Source organism: Gopherus flavomarginatus, chromosome 2 (assembly GCF_025201925.1).
Source record: "Gopherus flavomarginatus isolate rGopFla2 chromosome 2, rGopFla2.mat.asm, whole genome shotgun sequence".
In the NCBI taxonomy this organism is placed as follows: Eukaryota; Metazoa; Chordata; order Testudines; family Testudinidae; genus Gopherus; species Gopherus flavomarginatus.
The window spans coordinates 57,989,179-58,007,726 of NC_066618.1; the positions used below are offsets into that span (position 1 = coordinate 57,989,179).

The 18,548-nt window shown below is 42.3% G+C and overlaps 1 protein-coding gene across 3 annotated transcripts in view; it reads right to left on the minus strand.

Annotated features, from left to right (window-relative positions):
- Nucleotides 1–18,548, minus strand: part of CRPPA (CDP-L-ribitol pyrophosphorylase A) — a 215,580-nt gene that overhangs the window by 17,725 nt on the left and 179,307 nt on the right. For 2 of the 3 annotated variants that reach the window (XM_050938692.1, XM_050938691.1), the window contains exon 10: nucleotides 8,116–8,428. The exons of the other annotated variant lie outside the window; for it this stretch is intronic. In XM_050938692.1, coding sequence (XP_050794649.1) covers nucleotides 8,324–8,428 — 105 coding nt within the window. In that variant the 3' untranslated portion in view covers nucleotides 8,116–8,323. Of the gene's footprint in view, nucleotides 1–8,115; nucleotides 8,429–18,548 lie in introns of those variants that run through there. 3 annotated transcript variants of the gene reach the window in all.

An 18,548-nucleotide genomic window follows, 5' to 3' on the forward strand; every position in this document is an offset into this window, starting at 1 on the left:
GAGATACGAGTAGACGTGCACCCAACGATGCCTGTGGGAGGCGGCGACTATGGCCATGCATTTTGTGAATACTCGTGGAGCCGTAGAAAGGCCAAATGGAAGGACCGTGAACTGAAAATGTTGATGGTTGACCACAAAACAGAGGTACTGTCTGTGTTGTGGGTAAATTGCGATGTGGAAATACGCGTCCTTCATATCGAGGGCGGCATACCAGGCTCTGGGATCCAAAGATGGGATAATGGTCTCCAGGGATACCATGCAGAATGTCAACTTTATCATGAATTTATTGAGTCCTCGCAGGTCTAGGATCGGTCATAGACCTCCCTTTGCCTTGGGAATTAGGAATTAGCGGGATAAAACCCCTTGCCCCTTAGGTCTTTTAGTACCTCCTCTATGGCTCAAATGGTTAGGAGTGACTGGGCCTCTTGTAAGAGGAATTGCTCGTGAGAGGGGTCCCTGAAGAGGGACGAGGAGGGAGGGTGGGAAGATGGGGTTGAAACAATTTGAAGGCGGTATCCCAACTCCACCGTGCGCAGGACCCAACAATCCGAAGTTAGCTGGGACCACGCAGGGAGGAAATGAGAGAGGTGGTTGTAAAAGGGAGGGGAAGGATCCGGGAAAACAACTGGTGGGCCGTCCTCGGGTGTCCCATCAAAAGTTCTGTTTGGGCCCCACCGCTGGTTTAGGGAGGGCATGATTTTGACCCCCTTGTGGGCCAGACTGCCTCCGTCGATTCCCTCGGCCACACCTTCTGCTGAAGTCCTGTCGTGGCCTAGGCAGGGGGTAAGTACGGTGAGGCTGGGGTTGGAAGGTCCTGTGTTGGGTCACTGGTGTGTGCATCCCCAGTGAGCGCATTATTACGCGATTGTCCTTCAGACTTTGTAATCTGGGATCAGTCTTGTCTGAGAAGAGCCCCTGGCCTTCAAAGGGCAAGTCCTGAATGGTTTGTTGTAATTCAGGAAGAAGGCCTGATACCTGGAGCCAGGAGATATGCCTCATCGTCATTTCTGATGCCAGAGTCCAGGCAGTAAAATCCACTGCGTCCAGAGAGACTTGGAGGGAGGTTCTCGCCATCTTCATACCCTCCTCAAGCAGGGCCGCAAATTCTTGTTGGGACTCCTGGGGAAGAAGCTCCATAAACTTCCCCAAGGATGTCCACGTGTTATAGTTATACCTACTTAGGAGGGCTTGTTGGTTTGCCACCCTAAGTTGAAGAACCCCAGCCGAATATATTTTGTGGCCTAGGAGGTCCATGCGCCTAGCCTCCTTCGACTTGGGAGCAGGAGCTTGCTGGCCATGACGCTCCCTTTCATTCACTGATTGAACTACTAGGGAGCAAGGAGGTGAGTGTATGTAGAGATAGTCATATCCCTTGGAGGGAACCATGTATTTTCTCTCTACTCCCCTGGCTGTGGGGGGCATTGAGGCTGGGGATTGCCAAATAGTGTCCACATTTGCCTGTATAGTGCAGATAAATGGCAGAGCCACTCTAGTAGGTGAGTCTGCAGATAGGATGTCCACTATTGGGTCCTCTATTTCAGGGACCTCCTCCACCTGCAAATTCATATTCTGCACCACTTGTCTCAAGAGGTCTTGATGGGCCCTTAGATCAATTGGGAGAGGGCTGGAGGAGGATGTTCCTGCCACATCTGGTGAGGAGGAAGAGGAGAGGCCAGGGACAAGAGGGTCCTGTGGGGGCTCCTGTTCTTGAGGAGCGGCGTCAGACTCAGGTAGGACCTGGGTGTCTGCAGGTGGTACCGAAGCCTCATCTGTACCCATGGGGGTGGCTTACGGTTGCCTCTGGTGCCCGGTGTTCCGACAGGGCAGACTGTGGTGCAACTGAGGGAGCACTTTGGGCTTGGTGGTACACCCATGGTATCCAGAAAGACCACTGATGGGGTCCTTGCTTGTGGCCCTGGCTCTCAGGAAATACATGGCTGGGGACATCGGAGTCATGATCCTGTGGATAGGAAACGCTACCAGCCTGTGATGACACTGAGGTGTGTCTCGACGGCCAAGGCAGTGCTGATAAACCCTGAGAGGGAGTCACGTCTCGGGTTGGTCTTTCCCAGGACGGCATCGGGGAGCGGTACCGGGAACTGTAACGGTACTGCGAGCAAGACCGGGACCTGTGACCGTAGCGGTGCTGGGAGGTCGACTGGGATCTCGAGCCCCTTCGCCTGGAGCGGCTGCAAGATGTGTGGTGCCGTGGACAGTGCCGGGAGTTGGATCGGTACCGGGACTTTCTGGCAGGCGAATGGGAGGCTGAGCGATGCTGCGAGTGCGACCGGTACCGCAATGGAGAGCGGTGCCGGGACTGCGAGTGGCGCCGGGAGTGGGATCGACGTGATTGAGAGCATCGGTGAGACCGAGATCTTGAACAACGTCTCTCTGCAGGTCTGACGGAGGTCGGCCTCACCAAGGTAGGTTTCCCAATGGATTGGATGACCCGCACTGGTGGTGCCAGGGGTTGAGGCCGTGCGGTCTCCATCATGGCTATCAGCTCTCTTGCCGTGGAAAAGATCTCCGGTGTAGATGGGAGAGCACACTCAACCACAGCTTGAGCCGGGAAGCTTTCAGGCACTGGACTCAGCAGCCCTTGCGGGACCGGAATCAATGGTGCTGCACTCGGTGGTACCATGGCAGATGACGGTGCCGGGTAATCCATCTTTGACGGGCGCTCCTTTTGTGGTGCGGATGGTGCCAAAGCAGCTGGAGCGCTGTGTTGCTTCCTGGGCTGCGGGGACAGGGAGCAGTGCCGAAGCAGACGTCGGTGCCGGTCAGGGCCGTGCCGTGGTTCCTTTACAATACCGGAGCAGTCCGGAGCCGAAGGAGCGCTCCTCACCGATACAGGCTGTTGAGCACTCGGTACCGATGTTGCAGGGCTAAGTGGTGCCTCCATGAGGAGCTGTTTCAATCGGAAGTCCCGCTCCTTCTTCGTCCTCGGTTTAAATGACTTACAGATGCGGTACTTGTCAGGAAGGTGGGATTCCCCTAGGCACTTGAGGCAGGAGTTGTGGGGATCCCCTATTGGCATCGGCTTTTGGCATGCAGAGCACGGTTTGAATCTCGGTGACCTGGGCATGAACCCGGCACCGAGGTGGAGGAAAGGGGCTAATCCCCGATCCCCCTTCAACTATATACACTAACTATACATATACAACAACTAACACTAACTGTAAAACTCGAATTATAAACACAATTAACAGGAAAGAACGAGGAGTAAGCTAGGGAAGTGGAGATCAGCAAAGCCGCGCTCCACAGTTCCAACGACTGTCATGGGTGGTAAGAAGGAACTGAGGGGCGGTTGGGTCGGCAGAGGTATATATCTGGCACCATAATGGCGCCACTCCAGGGGGCGACCCAGCCAACCCACCAAGTGTTGCTAGGGTAAAAATCTTCCGACAAACGTGCACATGGCACGCGCACACCTAATTGGAATCGATATGAGCAAGCACTCGAAGAAGAATAGTAAGTTACAAGCCTAAAAATGGAGTCACAGCTCCAATATTGTCCACACAGATATCCATGCACAAGAACCGTACTGACCACCTAGAAATCAGGTAGTTACACATCTAACTGGGCAATTGCAAGAGCAAGTTATTTTTTTTAAATAATAGAGCTACAATATGTCATAATTTGGTCTTACCACGAGGTGCAAAAACCTGAGTGATCAAATGAATGGGCTAATAGTCAAGTTTTGTTTTGGGGTATCTCATTCCTGATCTATCTAGTTACTGCACCAAGACTGGTAGCTAAACAACAGATTTATAGTGGAGTCTTTTGCATCACAGCAAATATCAACATCTTAGCATTTCATAACTAATTACCCTAAGGGGGGCACTTAAATATTCAATTCTTTTTACAAGTCTCAGCATCTCTCCAAGTTTAAGTGAACAGTCAAAGAGTTAATTGTGGCTTTTGTAAGTGATTCTTGAGACAAACAAGAGGAAATGCCTTTGAATAGCATTCTTTCACTACCAAGTCATACAGAAAAACTTCCATTTAGTGAACCATGTATTTGAATTCCTGAGTTGGAAAGATCTCAATAACACATTATAAAAAAGTAAGATGGGGATTAGGGGTACTGATTTCCTTGTCAAAAGAAGCATAGAACAGTCAGGTAGGTGTCTTTAAAAAGATGAGCAAACAAAATCCCTCTGAACTGCTACATGAATCTCTGCAACAAATTTTGTTTCACAACTGTTTATCTCCTTCATTGGGCCAAATCCTGGGTCTACTGAATTTAGTGGAAGTTGTATCAATCAATTGAATTCATTTAAATTTACCCATTTAGATGTGTGTTCAATCTATCTAAATCCAGCACTTCCACTTTTAATTCAAACAAAGCATTCTTAATCACAGATAAAATATGATGATGTGAATTATTCAAATCACTTGTTTTAAAAAAATAATTTTCTAAGAGGTGACATACAATAGGAGAGCACAAACTAGCAACGGGGAACCTCAAATGGTTTTTGAAGCTTCTGTTTGGGTAAGCACCAAAAGTCTATTTTCATGTGGATATAATGCTGAATGTGCCCAAAACTTAAAGGTTTTTGGATGCAGAGTTTTGTTGTTCAGTCCATTATAGTGAGAGGGTCAGCCGCAACCTTCACGGGTGAAATCCTGGCCCCCGAGGGCAAAATGGGCGTGTTGCCATTGATTCAATAGGACTAGAATTCCACCCCCTATCTGGATGTTTCTTTATTATGTTGTCTTCTGTACTTTTTCATTCGTGTAATTTTTTTCAGGGAAGCAACCAAATGTAATTTTCAAGCCAGATGGCCTGGAAATATAATGGAGGTCAGGGTAGAATTTTTTCTACCAAAAGACCTAGCAGACCTCAAGTTTTTACTTTATTTTCAATTGTGACAAGTAGGTTTGTTTCACTGTACAGATATATTAGTATTATTCCATCAACTTTGCAATCATTATAATAATTACTACGGTCAGATACTGAAACTCTTATTCACATTAAATAGCATTTTACCCAAGAAATATCATTGGTTATTACTTGAGGGGTAAGGTGAGTAGAAGTGGCTGAATCTGGTTGGTGTATTATCTCTGTCTAGATATTCAAAGCAATATGGGTTGCGACTGATTCACTAGTTAAACTCAAACAGCATGTGTACATATGCCAATTTTTTCATTTGTATAACTATTTGTGAGCTGCTGTGTGTAGATAAACAACAATCAACTAGTTTCTTAATTTCACCGTACCTATTTATTCGTACTTTAGATATTAACATTCATGAAAAAGGCACCACTTAGATTTTTTGTTTCATTCATTCTTGCAGAGCTTACTATTTTACCGTCTGTCTCAATAGCTTTGCTCTTGTAATTTTTACTTTCTCCATACTAGTTTACTGGCTGTTTATGGACTGTTTAAAGAGAAACACAGCAATAATATAGTAATAGCTCATCAGGGAAACCTGTTATTTTATCCTGCATTTCAATTTAAATAAACATTAAATCTATACTGAGAACCTGAAATTTAATTTACATTGTTTATTTTCTTTTCAAGCGCTGCTCCCAAGTGTATTGCATGAGAAATTTTCAACTGTATCAAACCCTGTTTAAATTAAATAATTAGGTAAAAATTACAACTGAATAAAAGTGAAATTGACATAATTGACAATTTTATAAGAAGTCAGTTTGCTTACTATAGTGCTTGAATTTAAGCACAGTAGGTGTAATTACTGTACATGTAAAACATAAAGGACTTTTTCTTTGCTTGCTTGTTAGTCCTGGGGAAACACATCATATATTTTGTTAGAGCCTTTCTACATATTATAGTGAAGAAGAAGCAAAATAAGAAGACACTAGTAATTTAGGTGTTTGCAATCCAACTAATAATTTATATCACGTCTTTTGCAAGCCTGAGAGATGAATTACTACATCAAACTCAATCTATTAGTGTCAGATAAAAGTGAATCTGAAAAGCTTATTCATAAGTGAATGCTAATAATGTAAGTTCTCGAGTTTCTCATTTGTCTAACTAAACTGCATAAGTATTCTATAGCCATATATGGAGCTAACACAAATGGATTTGTTGTACAGATTTGTACAGATTTGTTGTACAGTATAATATACAGTATAATGTCAAAGAAGGACAAATGATTCATACGTGATAATTATAGAGAGAGTTTATACTGACTGCATGAGAAGCTTATAGCTCTTTTATACAGGTTTCTATATTGAAAGAAAATGTCAGCTCTGGATGAAAAACAGTCAGTCATAACTATTTGTTGTACCTTGTAATGGAGGAAAATTTGGATCAAAATCAATTTCTTAGCAGGATTTTAAAGCAGAGACATGTGTAGTTCATCCGGTGTCTCAGAGTACTCATTCGCAGAGTGAACCCACAGTAAATTCAGATTATTATAAGACCTAAGCCTCAGAAGAATGCGCTTGGCCCTTCACATTAGGCCAATCGTCTCTTGCACCAGGTTTATTGTAAGGGCAAAATAAACCCACCATCAACTCATGCTTCGTGGCCAGGACTGCACGTATAGCAAGTGAGCAGAAAGAAGTACGCAGATTTTACCTGCTGAGACATGAAGATTGTATTCAACATTCACCTTCGCCATGCAAGACTGCATCCTCTTCTTGACCAAACCTTCTCCCACTCACAGGGGGCCATGCAGTCAGCTGAATTTATTACAGCCTTAAGACTGCAGTAAGCTCTTTACCTGGCACTGCTGGGACTGCGCAGGGAGAGAGGAGGAAGGGTAATAGGCAGGGATTGTTTTATTTTTTGTAAACATCTGTGTTGGCTCTCTCTCAATGGGCTGTTGTGCTGGGGAAGGGAGACATCTAACAGTCAGTGATGGATGTTTTGAGGGCTCTTTTTTATCAAAATTGGGGGCCCGCTTCTTCACAGGTTGTGAGGTTTGCCTAATACACAAGGGGAGACCACCACTCTTCCCACCAGAATGCCATTGAGACAGGGAAATCTTTGATGCAACGGGTCTCCTGTCTCCTTTTTCTGGCTGAGACCGTTGAAAAAAATTCCCCATATGCCTGTAAGTCAAGGAACAATTTTCCCCCTTGTATGACCTCAGAGGTGCAGTGCAATTCTCCAGCATTATGCCAAGGCCCAATTGCCATGCTGACAGACTTCATCCCTGGGAAGATTGCAGTGACAGGTCAGCAGCAAAATGCATTGCATGGCTGGTTTCAAGGCGAAATTACCCCTTGGAATAGGAGCCATCTCTAAGCCTGGAGGTGGTGGGAGGTTCGTGGGAGCACATGTGGGGCAGCCACTTATGTGCTGAATATTTCACAAAGTTCTTGTTCCAATTACAAGGAAGTCAACAAGAGTTCCTACGAATGTAATCTAATCTACTCACAAATTAGGGAAACACAGTACCAAAAAAACATGAAGACTGCAGCAGGTTATGTATATGCTGCCAGAAGCAGTAGAGAAATGTACATTTTAAGCTAGTGGGACACTTGAAAATATTCAACGCTGATAAGTGAAAACTTATTCTACCCTCCTCCCTAAGCCACCTTCATTTAAATGTCAAAACACCCTCCATGCATTAGCAGTTATAATACTGTTTTCCAGATGATGGTGTAACAAACACATATATCAAACAGAAAATCAGAGTGACACAAAAACTGAAGAGGCAGCTCAATTACCTAAGAAGAGAGTCTTTCTTCTATCTTTTTTCTCCACTACCATCAGAACTGATAACCTTTCAAACTTTAAAAAGAATTAGTTCCCACCACAATGAATTCCTAATTCTGCACTCCCAGGATAGGCTATTACATCTTATATGGTATGTTCAAATGTATTTTTAAAATTTAATCTTCATTCTCTGGGGATTGAGAACCAGATCCTGAAAACACTACCAGGATACTTTCATTAAAGTCAAAGGGACTATGCCTTGTATTAAAATCTAAACCCAATAGTAAATGCAGGATCAATCCCGCAATCATTTTTATGTAAAGAGCACCATAATATCATATATGTTATCTGGTTGAAAAGAAATTTGTGTTTAAATCAAGTGCTTTGGACATGAACGGACAAAATAGCACCATTCAGTTGTAGTTTTTGAAATGATTAGTACCTCACATATAATGCCTCAATATAAACACTTCAAAGTATAATACCTGATGCACTTCACAGCACCTTTTATTTCATTTCCACTTGCATCTCAACACAAGGTCAGACTTACATTTTATGCTGATAAAAGATTCTAATAGCAAACGTTGTAAGTCTAGTGATTTTGTCACAGAGTAAAATGTTTCAAGAACACTGGTAAACACACGATGAAAATGAAATACTTCTGATAGCTACAATTGATTTAGTTATTCATGCTACCAACAGCTGGCCAATCAGCTCTGGGTTTCTGTCCTTTATTAATGCAGAGATAATGGCAGCAGCAGAATTTATGGTCTCCTGAAGCTTTGGATCATCCTGAAAGAAAAAGGAATGGCCTGTGAGCAATTAGGAAAAAAGTTAATCGCACTTAACACGCATTTTAAAATATGCACAATCAGCTTATGACTTCTGACACAAATTCAAAATGTGTTGCATTTACCAGTACAAAAACCTTCCAAAATGTTGATTGTTTATAAAAGAAAATGTCGTACTAATGTCAGTTCTCCAATCTATACCTTAAAAAAAATCTGTAAACAGAAATAGAATGTAAACAAATGGTAATGCAATGCATCTTAATTGTTTCAAGTTAATGGCATGAGATCACCTCAATTAAGAGATGATCCAAAATGAAACCTTGTTTCCAGATCCCCTCTTCCCAACTTCTGTTTGAAAACTGAACATAACTACAAATTCCGTACAGAGCTTCCCAATAGGCAGAAGCAAAACCCAGAATCCTAATACCCTCACACTTTTGGATCCAAATTTAGGTTTAAAATAAACAACGCATTTAAGCACATACTTAACTTTAAGCATATGCTTACATCCAGTCCTATTCAGCAAAGTACTTAAACATGTGACTTCAATGAGATTTAAACATTGGGACCTTAGTGATTTGAGTCTATCTTTGTTCAATCAAAGAAGTTAATCTGTTCTTGGTAGGCAAGTATAAAGGCCAAAAAAGGATGGTACAACATAACTGGCACTCTAGTACAATATGAAGTGCCTTAACAGGAGGTGGAGATCAGTTTTTCAAAGGGAAAAGTTTCAGTCTGGCTTCCAAGTGTTCCTAATTATACGCAGATAAAAAGCCTAAACTGTATGAGCAATTAGTATCTCCACCTGCACACTGATTAGATCAGGGCCGGCTCCAGGCCCTAGCGCGCCAAACGCATCCTTGGGGCGGCACACCGCGGGAGGTGCTCTGCTGGTTGTCGGGAGGGCGGCAGGCAGCTCCGGTGGACTGCGGGAGGTCCACCGGAGCCGCGGGACCAGCGAACCCTCCGCAGGGACGCCTGCGGGAGGTCCACCGGAGCCGCGGGACCGGCGAGCGGCAGAGCGCCCCCCGCGGCATGCTGCCGCGCTTGGGGCAGCGAAATGGCTAGAGCCGGCCCTGGATTAGATGTCAATAGATGTAGCCGGCAGGAAGTCATTGGTGGGAGTGATATGCGCGCAGCCAAGACCAGCCCTAGACCAAATGGCACCCTAGGCAAGGAGCATGTTCAGCACCACCCTTCCATTTATTAAACTTTTGAATACCTTATTTTTATTGTATTTGTAGCCCATTTCATGACTTTGATTCATGATTTGCATGCATGATTTATGCATACACGACGATAAATTTGCATGCTAGAATCCGTAAATCTGTATTTATTCATGCCTCATATGCCATGCAAATTAAAAAAAACTTTTTCCTCTAAGCATGTAGAAACTTCTTAGTTTTAAGAATAACTGAAATGTACCAACATCAAAAAATTGAACCAACATTGAGTAGACCAGTATTAAATAGTGTTACAGTAGTGAAAACAGACAGTGAGAGCAAAAGTCTATGTTCTGCAGTCTTAGAAAGTCAAACATTACATGCAAAGTATGGAAAAAGTAGTAAAAATATTTCTTTTATATTGTTTCGTAGATAGGGGTTCAGTAGATATCTCTGGCTTAAATATGTCCTTTATTAATCACTACTTACACTCTTCAAGCAAGTCCTAAAACACAAATATACTCTCACAATTACACAATAAAACAAGGTTCACAATATTGCAGCTGGGCTCTTACTTCACTTCAGTTCATTCTTATATCTCACTGACTGACTGGCAATGCCTTGCCCCTTATGTACCTGTGAGGACATGGCTGACAACATTCTAGGAGGCTTGAGGAAAATGTAGTTCTCAAAAAGTCTGGAAGGTTCCACGAGATTTCACAAACATCCAGAACATTCTAGGAGCTTAGTGAAAAACGAATCCATATACGGAACACCTGAACATGTCACTTCAAACATTCTATTTTCCCTTTTGTTGCAACAACAAAAACAGCATCCTGAGCCTGGTGCCACTCAAGCCTGGCACCCCAAGCAGTTGTCTGGGTCACCTACCCCTAAATTCAGCCCTGTGGGCAGCAGTGGAACAAAAGTCAGATTTCTAAAGAGGAATCAGAAAAGAAGATGCTGAGCCAATGATTATAGATGGCATGTTCAAGAAACCTGGGTTAATGGACAGAGGGAAATGATATAAAGGTGAAGAAAGAGTCAAGTGCTGGCTTTTTAAGGAGAGGGACTTCTGCATGGAGAAATGCAGAATGAGTATACAAGTATAGGAGTTAGAAGTTAAAAGTAAAAGACCTTGAAGTCTAACTGGGAGTGAAAGGAAAATGGGTATTGGGCAGGGGGGCAGTGGAGAAGCTCACTGTCTTATGCTCATTTTTAAGAAAATGATGAGAACCAGGGAAGAGAGGGAAGTTGGAAGAACTAGAAGAGAGGGTTTAAAGAAAGGACTGAAGTTAGAGAAGGGGTGCTGGGGGTTGTAGTTTTAAGTAGGGCTGTAAAGTGATAAAAAAAATAATCATGATTAATCACGTGATTAAAAAAAATAATCATGATTAATTGCAGTGTTAAAGATGTTTTCTACATTTTCAGATATATTGATTTCAATTACCACACAAAATACGGGTACAGTGCTCACTTGATATCATTATTTTTGTTACAAATATTTGCACAGTAAAAAACAAAAGAAATAGTATTTTTCAATTCAACTAATACAAATAATGTAGTGCAATCTCTTTATCATGAAAGCTGAACTTATACATGTAGAATTATGTACAAAAAAAACCCACTCAAAAATAAAACAATGTAAAACGTTAGAGCCTCCACATCTACTTAGTTCTACTTCTTGTTCAGCCAACTGCTCAAACAAGTTTGTTTACATTTGAAGGAGATAATGTTGCCCACTTCTTGTTTACAATGTCACCTGAAAGTGACAACAGGTGTTCTCATGGCACTGCTGTAGCCAGCGAAGCAAGATATTTAAGTGCCAGATTCACTAAAATTCATATATCAGAGGGCAGCCGTGTTAGTCTGGATCTGTAAAAAGCTGCATCTGATGAAGTGGGTATTCACCCACGAAAGCTTATGCTCCAATACATCTGTTAGTCTTTGAGGTGCCACAGGACTTTTTGTTGCTTTTTACTAAAATTAATATGTCCCTTCGTGCTTCAACCACCATTCCATGCGTCCATGCCAATAATGGGTTCTGCTTGATAATGATCCAAAGCAGTGAAGCCAGATGCACGGTCATTTTCATCATCTGAGTCAGATGCTACCAGCAGAAAGTTGATTTTCTTTTTTGGTGGTTGAGGTTCTGTAGTTTCCGTATCGGAGTGTTGCTCTTTTAAGACTTCTGAAAGCATGCTCCTAACCAAATCCCTCTCAGATTTTGGAAGGCACTTAAGATTCTTACACCTTGGGTGGAGTGCTGTAGCTATCTTTAGAAATCTTGTATTGGTACCTTCTTTGCATTTTGTCAAATCCGCAGTGAAAGAGTTCTTAAAAAGAATAACATGTGCTGGGTCATCATCCGAGATTGCTATAACATGAAATATACCGCAGAATGCAGGAAACATGCAATTCTCCCCCAAGAAGTTTTGTCACAAATTTAATTAACACATTTTTTTAACAAGTGTCATCAGCATGGAAGCACGTCCTCTGGAATGTGGCCGAAGCATGAAGGGGCATATAAACATTTCGCATATCTGGCACGTAAATACCTTGCAATGCCAGCTATAAAAGTGCCATGCAAATACCTGTTCTCACTTTCAGGTGACATTGTAAATAAGAAGCGGGCAGTATTATGTCCTGTAAATGTACACAAACTTGTTTGTCTTAGCCATTGGCTGAACAAGAAGTGGGATTGAGTGGACTTGTAGGCTCTAAAGTTTTACATTGTTTTGTTTTTTGAGTGCAGTTTATGTAACAAAAACAATCTACATTTGTAAATTGCACTTTCACGATAAAGAGCTTGCACGACAGTACTTGTATGAGGTGAACTGAAAAATGCTATTTCTTTTGTTTATCATTTTTACATTGCAAATATTTGTAATAAAAAATAATAATATGAAGTGAGCACTGTACACTTTGTATTCTGTGTTGCAACTGAAATCAATATATTTGAAAATGTAGAAAAATATCCAAAATATTTAATTAATTTCAATTCGTATTATATTGTTTAACAGTGAGATTAAAAGTGCGATAATTTTTTAAAATCTTGATTAATTTTTTGAGTTAATCATATGAGATAACTGCGATTAATTAACAGCCCTAGTTTTAAGATGATAAGGGAATAAAGCAGAGCTATTCTATTGCACATTGACTCATCCCAGGTAAGTAACTTTATCTGCTGCTTATCTGAGATGCACAGTTTACACATGAGCCTTTAGTCATTAGTTTGGAAATATGAATGATTGGGTCAGACTAGAATTTTGCCCTAAAATTACATTTTTGAAAACAGTTGTTGAGTATATAGAGAAAATATGGTAATCCCTAGATATAGTAACCATTTCATGTATTTTTGATACCTAGGAGGGTTAGTCAATGTTATTTACTTGTAGTCTGCAAAATTCTCTGAGTTAAATCCTGTACTTCTTACTCAGACAAAACTCCCAATTAGCACAGGGGAGTTCTGGGAAAACAAGGAGTGCAGAATTGGCCTCATGGGACCTGATTCTCCAGTGTCTTTCATCTTGTGTAGACATTAAACATTTCCGCAAAGTAGGTGTCAGAAGATGCCATTCTGGTTTTTGCCCACTTTGCACAGGTGTATATGATGGCACAAGGTGCAACAGATGGGGAATCAGGCCCATAGGGCCATACAAACATTTTAATTGTTTTCCAGATTTAGTAACACACTTCTTGAAATTCAGCAGGAACAACCTCCGGTCTCCACTTTGTTTAATTTGCGGTTGCAGTGTGGAGAGGTGCTTCACAATTACAGACATTACGTTTTCTAAATGGGCTTCTAGCCATATCTGAAGTTGGCCAAAGTTGTATACTCTTGGTTTCTTAAAGGAGAAAAAAAAATACACCTGGTCAGGAATGCTCTTAATGTTTCTCCTAATAAATCTTTCCATATTCTCTGTTGGTTACTGGATTCTATACACATTCCTTTGTTGTAATAAATTATTTCAGTTTTTGAACATGAAAGGAAGCAAGAGAGGAAAATTTAGCTTCCACTATTTTAAAGCAAGGGACTGAAAGTGACATTGTGAGGTCCAATTTGACTGAAAAAATAGTTTTAATAAAAGCTTTTACCAAACCTACAGCCGACTGAAAGATTTTTTTGATTATTTTAAAATTCCAAGGGAAAGATCTGAAAAAGGAAATCCTCTGAGGTATTTGCAACCCACTCACTGCAGCAATGTGGTGTGCAGAGGAAGCTGAAACAAGAACCTAATTAGAAACTGAGGAGTCTATTCTTCTTTGTGTAGGAGGAAAGAACTACAAAACCTAAACAGCATAAATAATTAAAAGTAATATTGATTTTTAAAATTCTTTCACTCTTAATAACCTAAACTGTAACACAATTAAGGAAATCTGTTGGTTCCTTTTTAATACGTTTAGCCTAACAATTTCCTTTTAAAATCAATCTTTGAGAACTATAGGAACATTTAAGCTGCCATTCCAGTTCAGACCATCATTCCATCCAGTCTGGTATCTTGTCTTTGACCGTGACCAGCAGCAGATGCATTATAAGAATATGTAATACTCAGTGATAAGTCTGGGTATATTCTGATATAACTTGTTTTATTTACACACCTATACCAGCTCTGGAATGAGATGGTCAAAGCATGCAGGATAATACCTTCTTCTAGGAATTTCAGACCGACACTAATGCCTGGTTCCCAGGGAGAAACTGCCTCAAGAATAGACTCTAATCAGAGCCCAAGGCAGACAAACTCTTCTGCTATTTGCACAGCTCCCACTTTCCTAAAGCTGTCTCTATACAGAAACTCAAATAGCTCAAAACTAACAACACAGTGTGCCTTTCCAAAAGTCAAAACTAGCTTCCACACGAAGAATCAGTACTGTGGTATTTGACTGCCTTGGTATCTCCAGGAATAATCCTTTCTATTGCTCTTCCCTGGGCCTTTTCTATTTCTGCTATAACTTTTTTATAGTTACAGTGGTTAACTTTTTGGTAGCCAACCCTGAATATGGTATTCATAACACTGACTTGTGGAATCATAGGATTGGGAGGGACCTCGAGAGGTCATCTAGTCCAGTCCCCTGCACTTATGGCAGGATTGTTATCAAGACCATCCCTGACAGCTGTTTGTCTAGCCTGCTCTTAAAAATCTTCAATGATGGAGATTCCACAACCTCCCTAGGCAATTTATTCCAGTGTTTAACCACCCTGACAGTTAGGAAGATTTTCCTAATGTCCAACCTAAACCTCCCTTGCTGCAATTTAAGCCCATTGATTCTTCTCCTATCCTCAGAGGTTAACGAGAACAATTTTTCTCCCTCCACCTTGTATTTGTATTATGTATTTATTAATTATGTATTTGTATGATGTATTTTCTCACTTCTCCTTGTATTTGTATTATGTATTTAAAAACAGTTATGTCCCCTCTCAGTCTTCTCTTCTCCAGACTAAATAAATCCAATTTTTTTTTAGTCTTCCCTCATAGATCATGTTTTCTAGACCTTGAATCATTTTTCAGAGGGGTAGCTGTGTTAGTCTGGATCTGTAAAAGCAGCAAAGAATCCTGTGGCACCTTATAGACTAACAGACGTTTTGGAGCATGAGCTTTCGTGGGTGAATACATGCATCTGAGGAAGTGGGTATTCACCCACGAAAGCTCATACTCCAAAACGTCTGTTAGTCTATAAGGTGCCACAGGATTCTTTGCTGCTTTTATGAATCATTTTTGTTGCTCTTCTCTGGACTTTCTCCAATAAGTCCACATCCTTCCTGAAATGTGGCACCCAGTACTGTACACAATACTCCAGCTGAGGCCTAATCAGCGTGGAATAGAGCTGAAGAACTACTTACTGTATCTTGCTTACAACATTCGTGCTAATACATCCCAGAATGATGTTTGCTTTTTGCAACAGTGTTACAGGGTTGGCTCATATTCAGCTTGTGATCCACTACAGCCCCCAGATCCCTTTCTGCAGTATTTCTTCCTTTTGTATGTGCAACTGATAGTTCCTTCCAAAGTGAAGGAATGGTAACGTTATGGTAATAAGGGTCATGTTATCTCTTCAGTGTTCTGCTCTATCTTTTCCTGAATCTATCCTGATGATTTCACTGCTTTTCAGACCATTGGTGTTTACTGAGCTAATATTTGCATTGAGCCATAATGATACCTAACTGTTTCCCAAGTGGCTACAGTTAATCTGGAATCCATCACTGTTTACACAGAACACAAAATAGAATTCAAACTACAAAAAATGAAAAGTTTAAGAGCCCTCCTAATTTAAAGAGGACCTAGAAAGTGAACATATGAAACCCCATAGGTATACCCTGAGAACTCCAAAGTTTCTGACACTTGCAGTGTCATTCTTGGAATTAATGCTGAATAAAATGGGTAGTGCATCCAGGGAGGCCTCAGCAAGGATGCCAGGATCAATCTAATTTACCACTCTAATCCATCCTACACACAGGCCCCCAAGCACCCTTTGTATTCAGTGGTACAGTCCTGAATCTTTCCAAAATCTCATTACTGGTTGCAGAAAGCCAAATAATCAAGAAGAGTTGGGCTTCACATGGCTAGTTGCTTGAGAAGTTTAGATGCAATGTTAACCATGGCACAAAATAGGATGTAAAAACAAAACACTCAATAGAGATCTTGTATGCAGCCCTCAATAGTTATCTCACATTATTTACTGCCCACCCACTGTTCAGTTCAGTACATTTAGAGGATTAAATGTACTACTCATTCAATGCTTATAGATTAAGCAAGACTAGTTCTTTTACTTAACAAAAGTCTTCAAAGTCTGATTCATAGGCAGAAATACCTTTGTGAATTAATACGATTAACTTTCTACTCACAGTGGCAGATTAGTCACTGGGCCAATGGGGCCTGTGCCCAGGGGCCGCAAACGACTGCCCCCCCCCAAAAAAAAATCTGCCACCACTGGAAGGCTGGAGCCCCAGCCACCAGGACAAAAGGACTCTGCTCTGTGGCAGCAGCTGCCAGATGGGGGAAGCCCCCACCCAGTGGTCCCCAAGCCCATCCCCAGCAGAAGCTATGGGACAGGGACCCCATCCCTGGCAGAAGCCGTGGGGCAGCAGGGCAAGGCCCTCCCCTCAATGGCCCCCAACCCCATCCTCGGCAGATGCCGCAGGGTGGCAGGGAAAACTCTCATGCCCCACCCACTCTCTAGCAGAAGTGCTAGGCAGGCAGGGCGGGAGAAACCCCATTACCCCAACCCTGGTTCCCTGCAGAACCGCTGGGAGTGGCAGAGGAAGCCTCAGCACCCAGACTCCTGTGCAGCACTAGGACTGGAGGAGCTTTCACTCCCCACTGCAGCCTCAGGGCTGTGGCGTGGGGACAGAGCTTCTCCAGTCCTGGGGCTGCAGTGGACAGGGGGATGGCAGGCAGAAAGGAGCAGAAGGGGTTGCGGAGCTGCAGTGGAAGAGAGAACCTGGCTGGAACAGGGTCAGCCCCAGGGAAAGGGCAGAAAGGGGCTGTGGATACAGCCGCAGGCATAAGGGGCAAACGGGGGGCAGGGCTGCAGGTGGAAGGGGTGGGAAGGGGCCCCCACTTGTGCAGGTCCAAGGCCCCAGGGAAACCTTAATCTCATAGACTCTAGGACTGGAAGGGACCTCGAGAGGTCATCGAGTCCAGTCCCCTGCCCTCATGGCAGGACCAAATACTAGACCATCCCTAATAGACATTTATCTAACCTACTCTTAAATATCTCCAGAGATGGAGATTCCACAACTTTCCTAGGCAATCTATTCCAGTGTTTAACTACCCTGACAGTTAGGAACTTTTTCCTAATGTCCAACCTAAATCTCCCTTGCTGCAGTTTAAGCCCATTGCTTCTTGTTCTATCATTGGAGGCTAAGGTGAACAAGTTTTCTCCCTCCTCCTGATGACACCCTTTTAGATACCTGAAAACTGCTATCATGTCCCCTCTCAGTCTTCTCTTTTCCAAACTAAACAAACCCAATTCCTTCAGCCTTCCTTCATAGGTCATGTTCTCAAGACCTTTAATCATTCTCGTTGCTCTTCTCTTGACCCTCTCCAATTTCTCCACATCTTTCTTGAAATGCGGAGCCCAGAACTGGACACAATACTCCAGTTGAGGCCTAACCAGCGCAGAGTAAAGCGGAAGAATGACTTCTCGTGTCTTGTTTACAACACACCTGTTAATGCATCCCAGAATCACGTTTGCTTTTTTTGCAACAGTATCACACTGTTGACTCATATTAAGCTTGTGGTCCACTATGACCCCTAGATCTCTTTCTGCCATACTCCTTCCTAGACAGTCTCTTCCCATTCTGTATGTGTGAAACTGATTGTTCCTTCCTAAGTGGTGCACTTTGCATTTATCTTTATTGAACTTCATCCTGTTTATCTCAGACCATTTCTCCAATTTGCCCAGATCATTTTGAATTTTGACCCTGTCCTCCAAAGCAGTTGCAATCCCTCCCAGTTTGGTATCGTCTGCAAACTTAATAAGCGTACTTTCTATGCCAACATCTAAATCGTTGATGAAGATATTGAACAGAGCCGGTCCCAAAACAGACCCCTGCGGAACCCCACTTGTTATACCTTTCCAGCAGGATTGGGAGCCATTAATAACTACTCTCTGAGTACGGTTATCCAGCCAGTTATGCATCCACCTTATAATAGCCCCATCTAAATTGTACTTTCCCAGTTTATCTATAAAAATATCATGCGAGACCGTAACAAATGCCTTACTAAAGTCCAGGTATATCACATCCACCACTTCTCCCTTATCCACAAGGCTCGTTATCCTATCAAAGAATGCTATCAGATTAGTTTGACACGATTTGTTCTTTACAAATCCATGCTGGCTATTCCCTATCACCTTACCACCTTCCAAGTGTTTGCAGATGATTTCTTTAATTACTTGCTCCATTATCTTCCCTGGCACAGAAGTTAAACAAACTGGTCTGTAGTTTCCTGGGTT